At 46.8% G+C, this 21,548-nt stretch overlaps 1 protein-coding gene across 2 annotated transcripts in view; it reads left to right on the forward strand.

Moving 5' to 3' along the window:
- Positions 1-21,548, forward strand: part of LOC139033022 (rho GTPase-activating protein 20) — a 51,557-nt gene that overhangs the window by 16,474 nt on the left and 13,535 nt on the right. Inside the window, exons 3-4 of one of the 2 annotated variants that reach the window (XM_070461542.1) lie at positions 5,548-5,706; positions 9,375-10,030. In XM_070461542.1, the coding sequence (XP_070317643.1) occupies positions 5,548-5,706; positions 9,375-9,432 (217 nt within the window). In that variant the 3' untranslated portion in view covers positions 9,433-10,030. Of the gene's footprint in view, positions 1-5,547; positions 5,707-9,374; positions 10,031-21,548 lie in introns of those variants that run through there. The other variant, XM_070461540.1, reaches the window with a different exon arrangement.

Consider the following 21,548-nt stretch of genomic DNA (forward strand, 5'->3'; position numbering starts at 1 on the left):
TCTCCTGCACTGCTGGTAGATTCTTCACCATCTGAGCCACAAGGGAAGGCCACGCCTGTAGCTATACTGTTTGCTCAAACCTCAACACAGATAACAATAACAATTATAACTATCAAAGCTTCCAGGTTATCTTGCCAGTTGACCCCTGAGACCAGAGGTTTAGATTTAGGAGATGCAGGTACCTCTAAGAGTATCTAAACACAAGCACGCTGGATGGTCTGGTTGTGGAACCACCTCCAGACCTCAAACTTGATATGAGCTTGGCCAAATCAAACAGAATTTACCCATCCTCTCATCAGGGAATGCAGTAGAGTGCTTTGCATACAGTAGGAGATCCATAAGTGGCTGAAATATCTGCCCTACTTATCAGGGTGGTGACCGCACCATTCAAATGCAAGTGACAATTTTCATATGACATTTACCAAGTCCTGTGTGAATCAAGCTAACCACATCTTCTGACCTGATTTAGCTCGGAATTGGTTTTTGTGTCTAATCTTAATAGCCTATCTTCCAGGCTGTCAATCAAACAACAGATTTACTGAGCCCCTTCTGGGTACCTGGCACAGAGTGGGATGCTGGGGAGGCCACGATGGATAAAACAAAGGCCCTGCTCTCGACATGGTCCCAACATGGTGACAGGTGAACCTGTAACCACAGGAGAACAAGACAGGCATTAGAGACAGAGCAAGGTGCTAGCCAGCTCCAAGGAAGCACCCACATGTGCCGGAGAGTCAGAGCTGGTTTCAGTTGGATGGGGAATGGATTCTGATAGACAAGAGGGAATTGGCCAAGCTGGAAGAGACGACTGTAGGTACAGAGCGACACGTCCTAAAGGGCTAGTAGTAGAGTGTCATTTATACACTCATGAAATTCCCATGGAATCGTGAATCCTAGTTAGGAGACATAAAGTCCTTTGAGAGTCTGATTTTTTTAAATGATGTCCCCAGCCCCCACGAAGCCACCCTTGGACTCCTGTTTAGAAAATCCTCCTGTAATATAAAGATTTAGAGTCTAGAAACCTGGCTTTATCTCCTCCTCCGTCAACATTTAACTTTGGTTCTTCACATCTCTGAACCTCGGGTTGCCCATCTGTAAATAGGGCTCACTGATTCCCGCCTAATTCACAAGGTAGATGAGAATTAAAATCAAGTGAGGCCATGTAGGTAAAGAGTAGTCTAAACTCTAAACCTTCTGAAAGCCATGTATGAATTTTAGAGAAAATATTAGAGAACGAATGATAACACAGTGATAACTAATGATAACACAAGGGCTTCCTTTGTGGCTCAGCTGGTAAAGAATCTGCCTGCAATGTGGGAGACCTGGGTTCGATCCCTGGGTTGGGAAGATCCCCTGGAGAAGGGAAAGGCTGCCCTCTCCAGTATTATGGCCTGGAGAATTCCAAAGGGGTCACAAAGAGTCGGACACGACTGAGCGACTTTCACACTTTCACACAATGATAACATCACAGGAGGAAAAGAGGCTCAGCCCACAGGAGCCCTGAGAATCTCAAAAGCAGTGGCAGGTCTGCAGGATTTTAAGTCTGGGACTAGATCAAGCTCATACACTTCAAAAAATCCCCAGAGAGTCATGTGGAGGATGGAGGGGTTCAGAGAGTCAGGGGAATTCAGGTCTGAGACAAGGAAACCCTGAGAAACTATTGAGTTACGCGGGACAAGGCTTACACCCAGACTTCAGGGGAAAACACACTGAAACAAAGTGCTTGGAAAGAGAGAGATGTGTCTATGTCTTTACTCAGAGCGGCTCCTAAAGCAGGCCACCCCGGGATCCTAGGAAATAGAGGACCCACATCTCGGCTGCCTCTAAACCCCAGCCCCCTGTGACACGTGACCTCAAGCTCAGGCTTCCTACTGCTGAGATCAGTTTAAGAGCACTTTGTTTCTTTTGAAAAACCACCAGTCACTCAGACAACCCCTAAATGCTTCACCGTTCTCCATTCCTTATGTCAGATCTAGACAGAGATGGAGTTCAGGTCAGAGAGTTGGACTAGAGTAACCTGGTACCCAGCCCTTCCAGTGAGTGGTCCCTTTGAGCATACTCACTCTGCTTCCATGAGAAACTTCTTTCTTCCCCTACTTAAAGCAAAGTGGTGCTGAAGAAGACTCTTGAGAGTCCCTTGGACTGCAAGTAGATCAAACCAGTCCATCCTAAAGGAAATCAGTCCTGAATATTCATTGATAGGACTGATGCTGCAGCTAAAACTCCAATACTTTGGCCACCTGATGCAAAGAACTGACTCATTGGAAAAGACTGTGATGCTGGGAAGGATTGAAGGCAGGAGGAGACGGGGACGACAGAGGATGAGGTGGTTGGATGGCATCACTGACTCAATGGACATGAGTTTGAGCAAGCTCCGGGAGTTGGTGATGGACAGGGAGGCCTGGCGTGCTGCAGTCCATGGGGTCACAAAGAGTCGGACACGACTGAACTGACTTGAAGCATGCTTGCAAGCTTGCTCAGGCCGGGAGCTGACTCTGAGCCCAGTGGGGGCCCTCAATATACTATATAAGTCCCTGGTCAGGGTCTAGGGCAGTGGCTCAGGTCTCAAAAAGCGCGGGCAGCCAGCACTTTCACTGTGAGAAGTCGCCATCCGGCCCCACTCTAGGCTGGAAACTCATCACTACGTGGAAAGGCAAAGGGCAATGTTATTTCCATTCACCATGTATTTGCTACATCACTGGTTTCCTATTTCAGCACGTTTAAAAAATTTCCCTTCGGGGAGAGTGCTGAGGCGCCTTTGTTGTGAAATATGGTTAACACAAGGTGCTTTTTTTTTTTTTTTCACGACATCACTCAGACTGGGTCTCTGTGTATAGGAAAACTAAAGCCTCTGTGACTGTACAGTCCCCTGGGATGTCGAAGAAATGCAGAGAAGAGGGAAGGGATGGTTAAGGGGAAGAGCAGTGAAATGTGAGGGGAAAGAAAAAACAGTGTCTAGACCAAGATCAAAATGTTGAAAAGCACTTGGCGGGGGCAGCATTCTAAAAAAAGAAGCCTACCTACTTCCTCTTGCTGGTCATGGCTTATCTATGTGTCCATAGATTTTAAAGCTGAAATGACTAAATATCTGACAGGTTTAGATCTGTTACTCTCAATATAGTTGAGAGTAACTCTCAAATATATACTCTCAATATAGCTTGTAACATCAGATTTTAAATATTCAAATATTTTGCTCAAATCATCAGAGGCTCTAAAGCTGCAGGTAACTAAGGTTGAAATGAAGCCAGCAGTCAGAGCATTGCCCTCCTGTGTTTAAATAAATGCTTGGAATCAGTTGACATTTAATAAGATGTTGGCTTTCTGGCTTTTTAAATAGCTGGCAGGGACGCTGGGCCCACATTTCTGTATGGGGCCGGTGGGCCATTCCTTTGAACACAGCAAGGCTTCTGCCATTTTTCCACAGACCCCCACCACTCCCTATTACACGCCACAATCGTTCACTTTTCCCCCTGGCCCCTCAGGCATTTGAGGGTGCAGTTTCTGGGTCGGCAGTGAGGCAGGCTCTGCTGGGTGGGTGTAGCCAAAGTTGTCCTTTGTACTCGTGAGCTTTTGTCCCTCCAACATATGGAAATAATGAGGCATTTCCAAATAAACTCAGAGACATTTATTTATCTATTTTTAAACAAGGTGGGCTTTTTCAAATTTATTTAACCATAGTTGATTTACAATGTTGTGTTAGTTTTAGGTATACAGTTTCAGATTCTTTTCCATTATAGGTTATTACAAGATACTGAATATAGTGCCCTGTGCTACACAGTAAATCCTTGTTATTTATTTTATATAAAGTGGTGAAAGTGAAAGAAAGTGAAGTTGCAAAGCAGCCCCATGGACTGTAGCTTACCAGGCACCTCCTTCCATGGGATTTTTCAGTCAAGAGTACTGGAGTGGGTTGCCATTTCCTTCTCCATATATAAAGTGGTATGTGTCAGTTAATAAACACAGTAGGGAGTTCTAGTTCCTGGGTCCTGTGGTTTGAGTACCAATTTCTCTACCTGAGGCTTCCAGGGTCTCTCTATCTAGGGGCTTCGCTGCTGGCTCAGATGGTAGAGAATCCACCTACAATGCAGGAGACACCAGTTCGATGTCCCTGGCTGGGAAAGAGCCCCTGAAGGAGGGGATGGCTACCCACTCCGGTATGCTTGCCTGGAGCATTCCATGAACAGGGGATCCTGCGGGCTAGTCTATAGGGTGGCAAAGAGTCAGACACAGACAGACTGAGCGACGAACGCTTCTCTACCCTGGTTCTCTCCCTGAATAGTTAAGTAGCCATCAGCCAAGACCTGGAAAGGCTTAATGCACACACCCCTAGGCTTCACCCGGGGCCCCATCGTTTCTGGACCGGAGCTTGTGCTGAGCGTAAGTGGAGGCAGTGGGAGGTGTCGGGTGGGTGGAAAGGTCAGGAGGCAGAATGGTGCTAACCAGTGGGAACTCTTCATCAGGGCGCTCCGTCAAAGATTCGTGCCACATCATTGATTTCTGGAGAATACTGAGTATTGAAAATGTTCACGTTTGCTTTAAATAATAGAAACGGGTCCTTAAGCCCCAGCACAGCTTTATTCAAACAACACATCTGAATTAAACAGAAGGTTCCCTGTATAAAAGATCTGCCTCCAAGAGTCAGTAGTGCCGCCTTTAGGATGGAAGGAGTGTGAGCATAAATTTAAAGCAACCGGAAAACAGGCCCAGCAGACAGCCATCTTGGTTGGCTAATTTCAGAGTAAAACAGAAGAGTTGCCCACCTCCCCTTCTCGCCTTCCAAGCACGCACGTAGGCACGTATGCACCCACGTAGACACGCACGCACGCACGCACACTGAGATCATCCATGTCTGCCGGAAACTGAGTGAATGACCAGGAAGTGAACAACCAACAGGAACTGAGTGGTCCCAACTTTGTAAGAATCACAAGAAGATGTTGGAATCAAGTCATGCGTTTCCACGGCCTGCGCCTTGCAGCTGGTGTTGACTCCCCATGCGGCAGAATCATGCTGTGCAGGAAAACCACTGATTTGGAGTCATACGTTTAGATTTCACTGCAGGCTAAACCTGACTACTACAACCTTTAGGGAAAACTTTTCCCAAGTAAATAAGTCCAAGCTTCCCACCCGTGTGCCACAAATGAGTGACAGCGATGCCACCTCACTGCTCCACTCGGCTGCCCCGTGCCTGGGGGCCCAGCCTTAGTTTGCAGCCTTAGTTCACCTCCTGGGGACACGAAGAGGTTTGGGAAGCGTTGCCTTAGGTTAAAATTCTCGCAGAAATTCTAAACAGTTACATTATCAACATGTATTCGCTATTCACTGACGCAGGACCAACATTTCTTGACTGATGATGCTTTATTGTAAATCCAGTTTTGAAGGAAAGAACAAACAACAACTTGCAGTTAGCCTCTTCACTGTTTTCTCTCCTAATTTCCACCCCAGTTAGGCCAGACTCCTGGTGACTTGCTGTTCTGACCTGTGACTCCTCACATCCTATCTGTCTACCGACCACTGTCCCTAAGAGACTCATTCCTACTCTCCTCCACCCAGGAAAGGCCTGGCGTCCGCCGTGTCCCTCCAGCAGCTGGACCTGCCCACCCAGCAGAGAGAGTCTATCCTCCAGAGCCCCGTGGTGCTGATTCAGGGCCCCAAGACCAAGGAGAGGCACTTCTTCCTCTTCAGGGACTGGCTGGTCGTCGCCAAGCAGAGGTAAGTCACACGACCGGCACCATCTTCCTGTCTGTGAAAAGGCACTTTCTTTCCAAGTCCCCACTGCCTGAAAAAAGCATCTCAAAGAGAGCTCCCCCTTCGTTTGACAAATGAGACCAAGAGACCGGAGAGGCTGCCTGCCTCGGGAAACATCACAGATGTAGCAGGTAGAAAGCTAGGGCAGTTAGAGTATAGGAGAGTCATCATTTAAAAAAAAACCTCTTAGTGAACTTGATCTTTTGGGTTGCTAAGAAGTGCATAAAGTGTACACAGCAACAAATTTGAAATCAGAAATTTAGAAACTCAGTAATTAAGTTAATGTTAATTACCATGATAATCATTTTTCTCTTTGGGGGAAAATATGCAATTACACGTCTTCAACATTTGTATTAGATCAGGAGAGGCTACATCAAAAGAAGTGCAGTATTAATTTTCTGGCTGTAGGCTGACTGTGTATCAGCAATGCCTCTTGATTTCTTTCCCATTACCCGGAAGGAACACGCATCTGTATGCTCCTTTGCCTCAACCTGCTCTGGGAAGAGAGAGAAGGAGAAAGACCAGGTCCGTCTACCCAACTCCTCACAAGGAACCTGTCCCTTCTTTCCTCCCCCCGCCACAGTGTCTGATAGATTAGCTGCACCCAAGTGAAAAATGGGACCAATGGTCACCCGGCAACTAAGTAACTCTCTTCATCTCCTCCGGGAAGGGGGAGGAGAGTGCCCAAGAGGCTGCTAGTGGGTGAGGAATACCCCCAGCAGAGCCAGGGAGATGGCCTGGACCAGTGGGGATAAACCACCCAGTGGGCAGCACCCTGCCCCACCTTGCCACCTCCCTGCCCTACCCTCCTGTTCTTTGGTTTGAGGGGGTTCCTCTCCTCCTTCCAGGGGGCCCTTAAAGCTTAAAGGGAATGAAAAACAACCTCTCCTGCATAGGGGCAAGGGGAGCCCTGGCCTTGTGCAGTTTCCAAGGTGGCAGCCCAAACAAGGAGCGGTGACAGGAGCCACTGGGCCAGGCCACCAGTTGGCTTTGGCTGCAAGAGGATGTCCGATTCTGAGTGAGGGACACAGCGGCCCAGAGGACGGGACCCAGGGCACCTGGGCGTGACCCCCTGACCACGAACAAACCTGAGCTCCAGTTCGAAGCCCAGGGCAGTGACTACCCGGAAGAAAGTCACCTGGAGCCTGGTCGGGTTGGTCTTCTGGAAACGAGCTGTGCCTGCCAGCTTCTGAGTCTTTTATCGCCACGGCAGAATTCAGAGAGCACTAGACTCAAGTGTGTTACTGGGCCCGAGTGCCTGGGGAACACCCACCTCACTTTCGAAACTGAGCACCTGCCAGGCACATCACACGTGTCAGCTGGCTTAATCCTCCCAACCCATTTCACAGATGAGGAGGGTAAAGCTCAGAGAGGCTGAGTGCTTGTCTCAAGTCCCCCAAGAGGAAGTAGCAGAAGCAAGCCTAACACTTGCACCCCGTTTCTCAGAGGGCAGCACCCGGATCCTGGAGGGAAGCTCTCTGACTTGAGCTGCACTTCCCAGGGGCACATGCACATCAAATAGGATTCCACAGATTTTTCAGAAAGAAAAGGGCTCAGGGGATGTGTGATAGCCTTCCACAAATTCCACACTGGCAAAGGAAAGCTGGGATGGGGTTACTGCATATAGACCTTCGAGACTTGTGGGATCGATTCTTCAGGGAACGCGTGGGCCCCCAGGGGGAAGTCCTGATGTCCACAATCAGTGCAGGGTCTTCATGCAAAGTGCAGGCCAGAGTCGTGAAAAAGATGTGAGAGCCCCGGGGTCGTCTGTGCAGCAGTGGAGGGAAAGACCCTCCTTTGCATGGATGATGACTGGGGGGGTGGGGGCATTGTACTTCTGTCTTATAGGAAGGAAAGCATTTGCAAATATTTTATACTTTCATTTAATTTCCCTTGAAAAGTTCTATTTTAAGCTTTGGGGGAAAACGTGCCCGTTTTAAAGAGCTTCTCACACCTACCCACCGTGATTAATTTTCTTAGATGCTTAGAGATTTCAAAGAATTCAAAACGCATCTGGCATCCTCCCCTCATATTCCTCCCAGCCAGGGAAGTATTGTTTTCAGAGCCCTGAGAAATCCCCCGAGGTGCAAACAGCAGCTGGGGAAGTCCTGCCCAGCACATCCCGAGAAAGTGAAGCGGCCCCTTCCTGCCTGGTGAGCGCAGAGCACCGTGCAGGCTGCTGAATCATTCCTCGCTTTCATTCAAACAAACACCCCAAGTCCTTCCTCAAAAGGCTCCCTCCTGCCTGCAGTCAGGGGAGAAACCCCGAAGTGGGCATCTGTTCAGAAGGACAGTCAGCCACACGGGCTCTGCACCAAGGAGGGCGTATGGATCGGCTGCAGGCCCCTGGTCACAGCATCCCAGAGACCTTGCCACACCCGACCACGTGGCTTCCCCAGCTTCAGGGCTGCAGCCAAGCCCAGACCTGAGCCTTCACACACTGCTCAGAAATGATAACACAGGATCCCTCTTCCTCTTCCCAAAGGAGTCAGGCTGACAGCACTTTCTGAGTAGGTGGATCAGATGTCGACACGCTCCCATGGCCCAGCCCTCGAACCCACTGCGTCTCCTCTAATGGACCTTGTGCCTCTGTCCCGGCTGTTCCTGCCACCTGGAAGGCTGCACCTCTTCCAATGGCCAGCTCTCGCCCAGGCTTAGGGACACAGCTCAAAGCATACGCTCTGAAACTGCACTGTTCTATATGCCTCAGTTTTCTCATCTGTAAAGTGGCAATAAAAACAGCACCTCCCTCATAGAGTGGCTTGGGGTGGGGATGAAAAGGGTGGCTACATGTACAGAGCTTAGAATGGGTCTGGCACTCATGTTAAGCCAGGAGTCCCCAATCTTTTTGGCACCAGGGCCTGATTTTGTGGAAGACAGTTTTCCCACGGGCTAGGGAGTGGGGACTGGTTTCAGGATGATTCTCATAAGGAGCGCACACAACCTGGATCGCTCGTAAGCCCAGCTCACAGTCGGATTTGTGCTCCTTTGAGAATCTAATGCCCCCGCTGATTTGACAGGAGGTGGGGCTCAGGCGCTAATGCGAGCAATGGGAAGCAGCTGTAAATACAGATGCAGCTTTAGTTGCCCACCACTCACCTCCTGCCATGTGGCCATGGACCAGTAGTGGTCCATGACCCAGGGGACGGGGACCCCTGTGTGAAGCATTTGCTATGAGGAACAGTCACTTTCTCAAGTGCTTTCCAGGAAGGATTCTGAGGTCCCACCCTTGGCCCAAAGAGAGCAGAGAAGAAAGGTCATAGCCCTCACTAGCCTGGAAGTTAATTGTTAATAATTAATTAACTAATCGCTACTGTTATTGTAGAGAATCTGCTCTGCCTGAGTCATTCTGCTATGTCTGGTGGTGATAGAGTCCAAGCTCTCAGGCTCTTTAAAATCTGATAGGAAAGGTACGGTGACAGAAGGGAAGGAATGATGACTGATTCTTGAGTCTACTTTAGTTTGGATTGTTGTTTTTAATTCAAAGAGTGCAACTCCTCTATGTTTGGAAAGTATAGTCAACTTATCTAATTTAGTTTAGAATGTTCTACTGTGTTTTTAGGATGTAGTCAGTACCATGTTCAACTGTGCATAATGAGCTATTTTAAAGAAATTTTGCTATACTTTTACAGGGTTCGATATCTGATTTTTAGAACTGTGAGCCGCATGGTTACTTTCCGATCGGTGTGATTAGCATCAGCAAGTGAAAATCTATGACAGTCTCAGCAGCATATTGACAAGAACACGCCCTTTGCCTCATAGCCAAAGGGAAATGTCTTCAGTTGCATTTTACTATAAATAGCATGAGACACAAAGAAGTTAAGTGCATTTCATAACATGCCCAGTTCTTTTGAAATGTCCTTTTACCCCAAGCAGTAGCAGTCCGTGGGTGATGATCACCACCCCCGGGACTGGCTGCAGAGCCTGGGGTGAAATGAAAATGTGGGGTGCTTGGTTCAGAGAGCAGAAAATGAAACCTAGCCCCGGGGTCTTCTGCGCATGGGGTCACCGTGCAGGTCAAATGTTTGTTCGTGGCTCTGGTTCTGGCTATCCCCCTTATGGAGTTGATGTATATTTTAGTATTGACATTAATGTATTAACATATTTAAGGAACTTCCAAGCCTAAGGCCTTTACTTGACATATTTACCAGCATTTACCAATACTTAACAGGACTTCCCTGTAGCTCAAACCGTAAAGAATCTGCCTGCAATGCAGGAGACCAGGGTTCAATCCCTGGGTTGGGAAGATCCTCTGGAGGAGGTTATGGCAACCCACTCCAGTCTTCCTGCCTGGAGAAGCCCATGGATAGAGGAGCCTGGTGGGCTGCAGTCCATGGGGTGGCAAAGAGTCAGACAAGACTGAAAGGACTTAGCACACAGGGACCCAGCCTGCTGAGTATTGCAAACATAGTATGTGCTTGATTTGGGGCTTCCTTTGTGGCTCAGCTGGTAAAGAATCTGCCTGCAATGTGGGAGACCTGGGTTTGATTCCTGGGTTGGGAAGATCTCCTGGAGAAGGGAAAGGCTACCCACTCCAGTATTCTGGCTAGGGGAATTTCATGGACTGTATAGTCCGTGGGTTGCAAAGAGTCAGACCCAACTGAGCAACTTTCACTTCCTGCCAGTCATTGTACTAAATCCTTTACTTCTAGTAACTCACTTCATTCTCGCAAAATTCCCATCGGATGGGAAGGGGCATCTTGTCACTCATTACTGTCTGTTCTTAGAAAGGAGTCCACAAGTCCAGCCTGCACCTGAAAGGAGAAAAATTAAACTTCACCTTTTGGAGGAGGATATGCTGAAGGATTCATGGGTGTGTTCATGAGCATCATATCAACATACAGGTTATGGGGACTTCCCTGCTGGTCCAGTGGTTAAGGATCCACCTTGCAGAACAGGGGATGTGGGTTCCATCTCTGTCTAGGTAAGATCCCACAGGCTTCTGAGCAACAGCCCGCATGCCACATCGACGATCCCACAACTAGGACTCGACACAGCCAAGTAAATAAATAAATATTTAAAGCAAATCGATGGATAGATCAGTTCAGTTCAGTTCAGTTGCTCAGTCATGTCCGACTCTTTGCGACCCCATGAACCACAGCATGACTTCCTACTTTTGCATTCTAGTCCCTTATAATGAAAAAGACGTCTTTTGGGGGTGTTAGTTCTACAAGGTCTTATAGATCTTCATAGAACCATTCAACTTCAGCTTCTTCAGCGAGATAGATAGATAGATTGTGTTTAAAACCATGAGACTGGTTCAGTTCAGTCGCTCAGTTGTGTCCGACTCTTAGTGACTTCATGAGCTACAGCACGCCAGGCCTCCCTGTCCAACACCGACTCCTGGGGCCCACCCAAACTTATGTCCACTGAGTCGGTGATGCCATCAAACCATCTCATCCTCTGTCGTCCCCTTCTCCTCCTGCCTTCAATCTTTCCCAGCATCAGGGTCTTTTCAAATGAGTCAGCTCTTCGCATCAGGTGGCCAAAGTATTGGAGCTTCAGCTTCAACATCAGACCGGCCAATGAACACCCAGGATTGATCTCCTTTAGGATGGACTGGTTGGATCTCTTTGCAGTCCAAGGGACTCTCAAGAGTCTTCTCCAAGAAATCACCATAGTAGTGAGTGTCCAGAAAAAAAGAGAAGGGGACTCAGGACTGAGCCCTGCTGTGCTGCAACATGCAGAGGTTCCTTTCCTGCCCTCTAGATAGGAAGCCAGCATTTCCCGAGGTCAGCAAGTCCTTGGATAGTGGAGCTGGACCCAGGCCCCAGGCACTCAGGTTTCAGAGCCTGCACTCTTCACTGCTCGGCTGCTCTGAAGGAAAACCACAAAGGCCCAAGTTCAGTAAATAAACAGACAAATGGAGATCTGTAAACTGATATTTGCCATTTGATCTGGTGTTATGATATCCATGAAAATTACCATTTCTTCTTGGGTTTTTGGCCTTGGTGTGCTTGTCACCAGATGATGGTGCCCATCATGGAACCACTCATTAGTCGACATGTTTCTTAGCTGAGCATCTCTCTATATCAGACACTGTTCCAGGCACTTAAGATAAAATAGACAAAAAGCCCTGCTCTTGTGGGGCTTATATTTTAGCAAGGGCAGACAGAAAGTAGACAAGAAACATAATAAACGATCTAGAGATTCCCTCGTGGCTCAGACAGTATAGAGTCTGCATGCAATGCGGGAGACCCAGGTTCAATCCCTGGGCGGGTAGATCCCCTGAAGAAGGAAATGGCTACCCACTCCAGTATTCTTGCCTGGAAAAGCCCATGGCTGGAGGAGCCTGACGGGCTACAGTCCATGCGGTCACAAAGAGTTGGACACAAATGAGCACCTTCACTTTCAGTATGTTGGAAAGTGGTGTGTGTCATGGGGGAAAAGTTAGAACTGGGTAGAAGAATCAGCAGTTCATAGCAAAGGAGGGGTCCTCATTGCAAAGGGGAGTTTTGAGCAAACATGAAGGAAATGAAAGCAGAGTAGATATCAGTATTCCTGGCCCAGAAAACAGCAAGAGCAAAGGCTGGAGGCTGGTGTGTGCCTGGCATGATGAAGGGCAGCACGGTGGCCATGGGGGCCGGAGAAGAAGGAACAAGGGCAGGAGAATGGGCGAGGTGGCAGCAGGTAACAAGTGCCCGATCAGACACCCCCGTGGGCTCTCAGGAGGCCGGACTCTGGCTTTTTTTCTTTGTTGAGTGAGATGGGAGCCCCTGAAGGGATGGAGCAGGATTGCACTGGCTGCTTTGTGGGAAATGGCCAAGGGTAAGGGTGGAAGCCAGGGCAGAGAGAAGGATCGGGCTCACCTGGGGATGCGTAATCCAGGGGAGTGAGGGATTGCCCCATATAGAAGCCACAGCCTGTTTGTAACCTAATTTCAGAAACGAATTCTTCTGCCATAATCTGTTCAGTAGAAGTCGGTCAGGAAGTTCAGATCACACTCAGAGGGAGTGAAATTAAGATTCACGTCCTGAAGAAAGGTGTACAAAAAGCTGCAGGGTCATGTTTTTAAAACCATCACATCGACATGTGGATTATATTTAACAGCATGAGATTGGATAAGATCACCAGAGAAAGAAAGGGCGACCAAGGGCTGAACCCCAGGATGTATCAACATTAAAAGGTTGAGGGAAAGATGAAGACTACCCAAGGAGGTCAGGAATGAGAAATTTGTGAAATGGGAAGAAAGCTAAGAGAGTGTGGTGCTTTGGAGCTAAATGAAGAAAGGGTAGCAAGGAGGAGACTGGTCAGCTCTGTCAAATATGGCCATCAGCAGGGTAACCCTCCTGGCCCAGGACATGCCTAGCTCACACCTGCTTTTGTCCTGACATCATTACTAACAGTAACCCCTGCCCCTTTCACTCTTAAGAGCAGCCCAGTTTGACAATGAATTATATGCACATCCCAAACAGAAATAACATGAACTGTGAGATTTGTGAACTGGATCCAGAAACGTAGAGATCATTGGTAACCAAGGGAGACGATCTGATTAGTGGTTTACTGTGACACGTGTATCAGCATCCTTTTCATTCAAAGTACTTTTCTATTAGAAGCTATTAATGGGACTTCCCTGGTGGTCCAGTGGCTAAGACTCCACGCTCCCAATTCAGGGAGCCTTCAATCCTTGATCAGGGGACTATTAATAGATCCCACATGCTGCAATGAAGAGCAAAGATCTGATGTGCCACAACTAAGACCCAGCACAGCCAAATAAATAAATAAAAGTAAATATTATTTCAGAGTTATTAAAGTTATCATTAAGCAGAATATTAGCTATTAATAGCAGTAACATAAATTTGGTATATTCTTTCATGTTACAAGATTTGAAAAGCCACAAATGCAGTTAGTTCACTAAATTTTAACTCTTCTCAGTCATCATTTGGTGTAATCACAGTTACACTGACGTTTGAGTCAGCTTTAACCCAAACTCACATTATGAGTTTGGGATCTTGAAAAATTGTGACTATTAACAATGCTGCAGAATTCATAGGTTCTTCTTGTCGTTGAAATGAAAGAATTTGACCAACTGGCCAAAAAGAGCCTCTTCAGTGTAATACAAGTAGATAAAGTATAAACAGACACCCCAGGATCTGTGTTTATTCATGAAATGCTTTTCATTTGATAAAATGCATAAAGGCTATGGGGGCTTCCCTGGTAGCTCAGCTGGTAAAGAATCCCCTGCAATTCAGGAGACCCCGGTTCGATTCCTGGTTTGGGAAGATCCCCTGGAGAAGGGATAGGCTACCCACTCCAGTCTTTTTGCCTGGAGAATCCCATGGACAGAGGAGCCTGGAGGGCCACAGTCCATGCGGTTGCAAAGAGTTGGACACAGCTGAGTGACTGAGCGTGCGTGAGTGCATAAAGGCTATAGTTACGGCTCATGCGGGGCTTCCCCAACGGCTCAGCAGTAAAGACTCCACCTGCCAATGCAGGAGATGAAAGAGACTCAGGTTCAATCCTGTGTCGGGAAGATCCCCTGAAGGAGGAAAGTGGCAACCCACTCCAGGACAAAGGAGCCTGGCAGGCTCCAGTCCCTGGGGTCACAAGAGGCAGACACGACTGAAGCGACTCAGCAAGGCTGGCTCTCCTGGTTGCCCTGGCTCTCAGTTGCCCTGCTGGCTCCTTCTGAAGAGTTGACCCTCATCCCCCTATTGCACCCATCTCCACTCAGCCTGGGCCAAATTTAATCAACATCTGACATTTACTTGCTCATCACTTTGCACCTCTTGATGGGTTTAGTCACCTGCCACAGCTGTGTGCGTGTGTGTGGTCCATGCCTGCACCTTCAGACCTGCTCGGGTCACAGGGCTCAAATACTACCTCACAGGGACCATTTGTCAAGTGAAAGATGACTCTTATTAACCTTGTTGAAAAATAAACTCTGGCTTATTTCTGGCGCATTTCTGAAAAGGAAAGCTGACATGAAGTTTCATTTTACTAATTTGGTCTGAGATCATTTTTTTCTTGGGGTCTTCGGCTTCATTGAAAGAGAGAGTTCCATCCATAGGAAGAGGAAATGATCCTCATGGCTTAAGTGATGCCTGGTGAGGGAAAAAAAAAAATGTTAGGAAAATTGTTTATAAAATCTTTCTAAGTGTTTCTGATATGAGTAGTGTTCTCATTTTAACTCTGAGAAACTCTGACATGACTGTTTCCATAAAGGATCCTACCAGATAGTCTCCATCTCTGATTGAGGGGCTCTGTCTGAGGAACTGGCCTGGGTTCATGACCAATACAGGGTATCTGGGTTTCTTTTCACAAGAGGGTCAGTCCCAAGCTGAAAAAAAGGCAGCGCACTGGGAAGAGGCAGTTAGGGAGCCAGGACATGACCCAGAGGGTTGGAAACAGACCAAAAACCCAACCCTGGCTGAGCAGTTATGGTGAGATGAACTCTACAGCCTTTACAAAGAGCACCTAATTTTATCTTTACAGTCACCCTGTACATCAGGAGCTGTATTAGTCAGCGAATGTCACAGAAATGACACAGAACAGATCATCTCAAAATGCAGTAGCTTACAAAAACAAGCGTTTGCTTCTTGTTTATACAGCTGTAAGTCACCTAGCATCTGACGGATGCAGCCAGGTTCAGCTGGGTGTGGGTGCCCACCACAGGTTGGGGTCACACGTCCCCCAGTGTCTCTTCTTCCGGGACACTCAGGGCTTCTGCTTCTGACGGTGATGGAGGTACATGAGGGCACACTCAACCTCACAGGCATGCTTCAGGCCTTTGCTTGCCTCTTGTACACTGACAACCTGTCCCAATAGGTCCAATGGCCAAGGCCAAAGTCGAGGGTCAGGGACAAGATGCTCTGCCCGCCAGGAGGCCACGTCAGGAGTGTGGATGTGGAGCACTACTGTGGGAGCATGAAGCCTGGGACCCATAACCAGATCCAACATGAATCCTATTGTTACAGTCATCTTAGGGATGAGGATGTACCAGGAGAGGGTAGAAGGCTTGCCCAGTGGCCCGCTAATGTTAAGTGGAGACACTGACATTTAAATCCAAGCAGACAAACCCCAGAGCCCGCAGTTATTCAGGACAGCTCAAAGGGGAGCAGGCAGACGCTCCTGTGGGCCAGGAAGGACACGTTAAAGGTCAGACACAGGGTGGGAAGGTCCAGGGGAAGGAGCAGGCTAGGATCAACCTAAGAGGACTCCTGTGCATGCCCGTCTTGTATCCACAGTACAGATCGATTCCCATAGGCTTGTTTGTAGAGGTGTCTCTTCTAGGCCACGGGGTGGGATCACAAATTGGCATGCTTATACCCCCAAATAAGATACTCCCCAAATCATTTCAGAATTCCAGTATCTACATCTCCTTATATTCTTCTGTCATTTAAAATTGTATGTGATGAGTAAAACAAAAGCACCCCTTTATAAATAAACAGGTTGATAAATAAATAAAAGTTTGAAAATATAACTATAGTATCTTCCTCCTAGTGCTTGAGAATTGGTTCATGGGAAGTTTACTGTTACACTTTGGATATGTTTGAATTTATTTTTAAGTACCTATCTATATCTATATATCTATATAGATATATATATATTCATTGAATTCCAAATATTTTTCCTTTTCAAAAAAGCAAATTTAAACTTTGAGAATTTTGATCAGAAGCTAAAAATCTACCCTATTCCCATGTCTAAGATAGGAATAAATTTCAGTTATTTTAAAAACTATTTTCTACTATTGTAACCAATTATTGTATGTATTGGGTCAGAAAATGATAAATTCAATATAGCTTATTTTTTAATGTTTAATAACTGTGTTTATCCCTGGTGGCTCAGTGATAAAGAATCCACCTGCAATGCAGGAGATGTGGGTTCAATCCCTGGATTGGGAAGGTCCTCTGTAATAGGAAATGGCAACCCACTCCAGTATTCTTGCCTGGGAAATCTCGTGGACAAAGGAGCCTGGAAGGCTACAGTCCACAGGGTTGCAAAGAGTCAGAGACATGACGTAGTGACTCAACAACAAGTTGGGTTAGAAAGTAATAAATTCAATATAGCTTATTTTTTAATGTTTAATAACTGTTAATAACAAGAATAAGGTAAGTATCAAGATTGGTGAGAGGAGTTTTTTTCCATCTAAACTTTTTAACATTCTGGTTTTCTGTTATAGTAAAATGGTTCCAATTTGGGGCAATATTTCTTAAAGTTTCAGTGAAATACAGTCAGTTGTGTTCTTTTATCAGTTGCCTTTGGTCAGAAATAATCTGACCAAACCATAAGAGGCTGATAGATTATGAAACAGTGATTCTAAGAAAGTACCATCAAAGGAGAAATGACAATCCTGTTTTAACCCCAAAATAGATCAAGTTGCAATTCCTTAATATAGAAGTGATGCAACACTACTGCTTTCATGTAAACAAGGGATTCTTATGACTGATGTCGTTGCACAACTGATGCATACGCCTCTCGTTCATTGTGAAACGTCTACCTTAATTTCTATCCAGCTGCAGATAATTGCGTGTACTCATTTTGTTTTCAAAACCTTTAAATATAACTGTAGTAAAATTTCCAACCATATTATTAAGATAAATTTGCTATTTAAAAATGGGATTTCTTGTTTCATTATTAGATATAAAATTTTTAAGCTAGTTCATGTTATATAATATTTTACATCTTGTGTGTGTGCTTTAGTTGCTTCAGTCTTGTCCGACTGTTTGTGACCCGGTGGACTGTAGCCTGCCAGGCTCCTCTGCCCATGGAATTCTCCAGGCAAGAATACTGAAGTGGGTTGCCATTCCCTTCTCCAGGGGATCTTCCCAACCCAGGGATCAAACCCCAGTCTCCTGCATTGCAGGCAGATTCTTTACCGTCTGAGCCACCATGGAAGCCCCTTTATGTCTTAAATGCTATTATTAGAAAATAATGCTTACAATACATCAATTGGTCGTTTAACTAAAAAATGTAGAAAAGCAAAATTTAAAAACATCTAAATAAGTAGCAGAATTAAAAAGAAAGTTGAGTTGGAAATAAACAAATTTTTAAATGTCAAAATAAAAGTAAGAAAATATCTGGTTTGCAATAGAAAACAAAAGCATTAAAATATTGGAATAAATCTTAAGAAAAATGCTCAAGAGAAAATTTTGATTAAATTGGTAAATCTATACCCCCAAATAGAGAAGTTACTCCCAGAATCTTTTCAAAATTCCACTAGTTATCCAAAAGTTTATTTTTTTAGTATTTTACTGTCATTTCATGTTGTCCACAATTTGAAATAAGCAAAGACTTGAAACCTGGAGAGTTGTACCATATTTACTGATAAAAAGACTCAATTGTGATGCTCTCCTTGTCTCCCCCAAATTACTGTGTAAGTGTTGAACTGATCAAAAATCCCCAGAAATTTTAATAGAACTGGTTCTTAAATGTGCAAAAACAGCCAAGACAAGTTTGTCGAGAAAAAGAAAGGAAACAGGCCCAACCATCTACCAGGACAAGATATGAAGCCACAGAAATTAGAACAGGAGGCTCTGGATGGTGGGATTGTGAGAAAGAAAATGTATGAGTAAACACACCCGTTACTGAAGGAGCGAAGTGGAGGTGGGAGGGGAGCTGGGGACACTTCGGGTGATGGGTCCCATGCTTAGAAATGTGGGCCCCGGGCAGCTCTGAAGGGGCCCACATGGTGATATGATTCAGCAAGCTGAGTGTGCCTTCTCCATCTTGACACTAAGCTTCCATCTCGGCAAGTTACCTGGCAATGCTTTGCATTGTCACAGACCATCATGCCTGATGCCGATACGTGTGTATAAATTTACTATCAGTAGTTTCCAGTTTTATCATTTTCACAGAAATAAAATTTTCCTCAACTGTGCTAGTTAACAATGAATCCAGTTGAAATCCACTTTACTAAAAATCCCGTCCTTAAAAATTTTTTTGTTTTCTAATGTTACATGGAATGTCAAACCCCTTTCTGTAAAGTATATAGCTAGTACGGTTAAAAAAAAAAAAAAAAAACAAATAGGCTATTTTCTTTCCTGCCACTGTGCAGTGACATTCTTTGCAGGAGCCTCACCATGTTTCAGTCTGGTGCTTGGAGGTCATTATCCAACATAATTCGCTTTGTCCTCTTTTCTTGAGAGGTGAGTGCTGAGCCATCACGCTCAGCAGTGCAGGCTTGCCTCCTTTGGGTGAGGTTGCTGGGTTTGGTGGTAGGTGGCGTGAAGTCCTGAAGCAAGTGTGGGCTCTGGAGACAGTCCCTCTTGGGTCACTTCTGGGCTCTGTTGTCCTGGTTTCCCTCACCTGCAAGATGACATAATCAAGCTCCCCGGTAGACTCTTATAAAGATGTGATGCTACTTGTCACCTCCTTGGCGCTCAACAGATACTGGTTTTCTTCCTTAACTATTGCTGTAAAAATGGGACTTCCCTGGTGGCTCAGTGGGAAAGAATCTGACTGTCAGTGCAGGGAACACAGGTTCGATCCCTGGTCGGGGAAGATCCTACGTGTTGCAGAGCAGCTAAGCCCTTGTGCTTACTGAGCCTGTGCTCTGAAGCCCAGGAGCCACAACTAGTGAGCCCTCGTGCCCTGGAGCCCAAGCTCCAAACAGGAGAAACCACCACAACGAGAAACCCACGCCCCACACCTAGTGAGCAGCCCCCACTCGCCACAACTAGCGAAAAGCCCAGGCAGCAGCAAAGACCCAGCACAGCCAAACATAAATAAATAAAACTATAAAAAATGGAATGAATCTGTAAAATAGTGTGCAGAGGATTTAAGTATGAATACTTCTGAAATCTTGTAAGTTTTTTTTTTTTTCTTAAGTCATGGAGTCCCTTGTCCCAGGTCTATTTTTCACAGGAATTTGTGAATGTAATATGGGCTTCCCTGATAGCTCAGTTGGTAAAGAACCCACCTGCAATGCAGGAGACCCCGGTTTGATCCCTGGGTCGGGAAGATCCCCTGGAGAAGGGATGGGCTCCCCACTCCAGGATTCTTGGGCTTCCCAGGTGGCTCAGGTAGGTAAAGAATCTGCCTGCAAAGTGGGAGACCTGGGTTCAATCCCTGGATTGGGAAGATCCCCTGGGGAAGGGAAAGGCTACCCACTCCAGTGTTCTGGCCTGGAGAATTCCAGGGACTGTATAGCCCACAGGGTTGCAGAGAGTTGGACACGACTGAATGGCTTTCACTTCACTTCACTTCACTTCACTTCTGAATGTAAGGATAGGGAAAGCTGAAGAGTGGACACCCCCATCACAGAGTGGGGACCAGGAGAGCAGCCCCGAGGGGTCAGCGCTGAGGGCTCCCCCACTCCCCTTCCCTCTTTCTCGAGTCTCTGTGGTACTGTTGGCAACAGGCAGGAGGCATGAATGTCACATTTTTTAAAAGGAAAGGAACAAAAAACAAGACCCTTAAGAGTTTCTTCCTGTTTGATGGAGATCATTAAGCTAACCACTTGCGCCAGAAGAGAGGGCAGAAGGTCTCTTCCTTTGTGTGTGCACCGCAGCACTTGGTCAGAGGGGACTCCCCGTGACCAGTCCCCTGGGCAGGCCACCTTCCCACTGGCGGATGTGGGCAGCTACGTAGTCCAGCGTCACAGAGGGACCACCTCCTGTGATGCACAGGGTGGGACGGGCCCAAGTTGAGATGGAGTGGGGGCAGGGGTGGGGAAGGGAGGCGGGCTGTTTACAGTGTCTTTCAGGCTTGGTGTGTCCCATACGTACTGGCAAAGCATGACCTGAACGGCCTCTGCCAGATGTCCAGTCATGCGCTGCACTGACCCCGGTCCAGCCTCTGTCCTGTTGACACAATGGACACTCGCTGCCCACCTCCGCCTCCAGAGAGAAACTGAAACAGACAAACTCCCGCAGAGAGAAATCTCCGCTGGGCCACGAAACCCTCCACATGCCTTCCGGCACCCAGATGCCACTGTCCCTGAGCTTGCTCGCTGTGGATTAAAGGATGCGATAAGACCTAACATTCTACTGTTTTGATTCTCTGCCAGGCACTGGGCTAACATCTTTTGTATTATTTACGTAATTTGATGCACGTAGAAGCCCACCACTGGCACATTTATTCTCACTTTGAAAGTGGGGTAGCTGATGCTTGGGTGACTGACTTCCTTGCCTGGAAGGACAGCTCAGGGAAGCAGTGAAGTCTGGATTTGAAGCGGGGTTTGCCCACAACCAAGCCTGTGCTGTGAACAAACTCCATGGGGGCCGCATAGGTCTGGGCCCAGGTGTGTTCAGTTCAGTTCAGTCGCTCAGTCGTGTCCGACTCTTTGCGACCCCATGAACCGCAGCACGCCAGGCCTCCCTGTCCATCACCAACTCCTAGAGTTCACCCAAACCCATGTCCCTTGAGTCGGTGATGTTGTCACTAGTTAATTTAGGCTTTCTTGATATACTAGTGAAAAAAATTGCAAAACAAAATTTTTAAGGAGAAACTCTAAACACTGGGTCACAGGAGGCTGTAACCCAGTTTTACCAAGGGAATCTGGCCACAGAAGCCATCTAAACTTGCCTTCCCCTCCTCCTCATTCTAGAGCCCACGTGTTCTCTAGGAGCATAGTTGAATTCTTGGCAATTCAAAGGTCCTGGAAGATAGTTCATCTTTTAATTGTCCCGGGTTAATATTTATTCACTGCAGGTCCCTGTTTATTTTTACTAAGTGCCAAGTATTTTTATTTTCTGCCAAACTACGAGCCTCAGAATGCTGTACTCTCTAACCCCAGGGAAGACCCAGAGCAAGGCCAGGAGGAGGAGAAAGGCAAAAGGAAGGCCATGCTGTCTTTGCCGGTTGAATCCCATTGTCTCTGCAGGGACTTCAACTTCCTCCACCCAGTTTTCACTGGGGCGAGT

This window comes from Odocoileus virginianus, chromosome 34, assembly GCF_023699985.2.
Source record: "Odocoileus virginianus isolate 20LAN1187 ecotype Illinois chromosome 34, Ovbor_1.2, whole genome shotgun sequence".
NCBI classification, from domain to species: domain Eukaryota; kingdom Metazoa; phylum Chordata; class Mammalia; order Artiodactyla; family Cervidae; genus Odocoileus; species Odocoileus virginianus.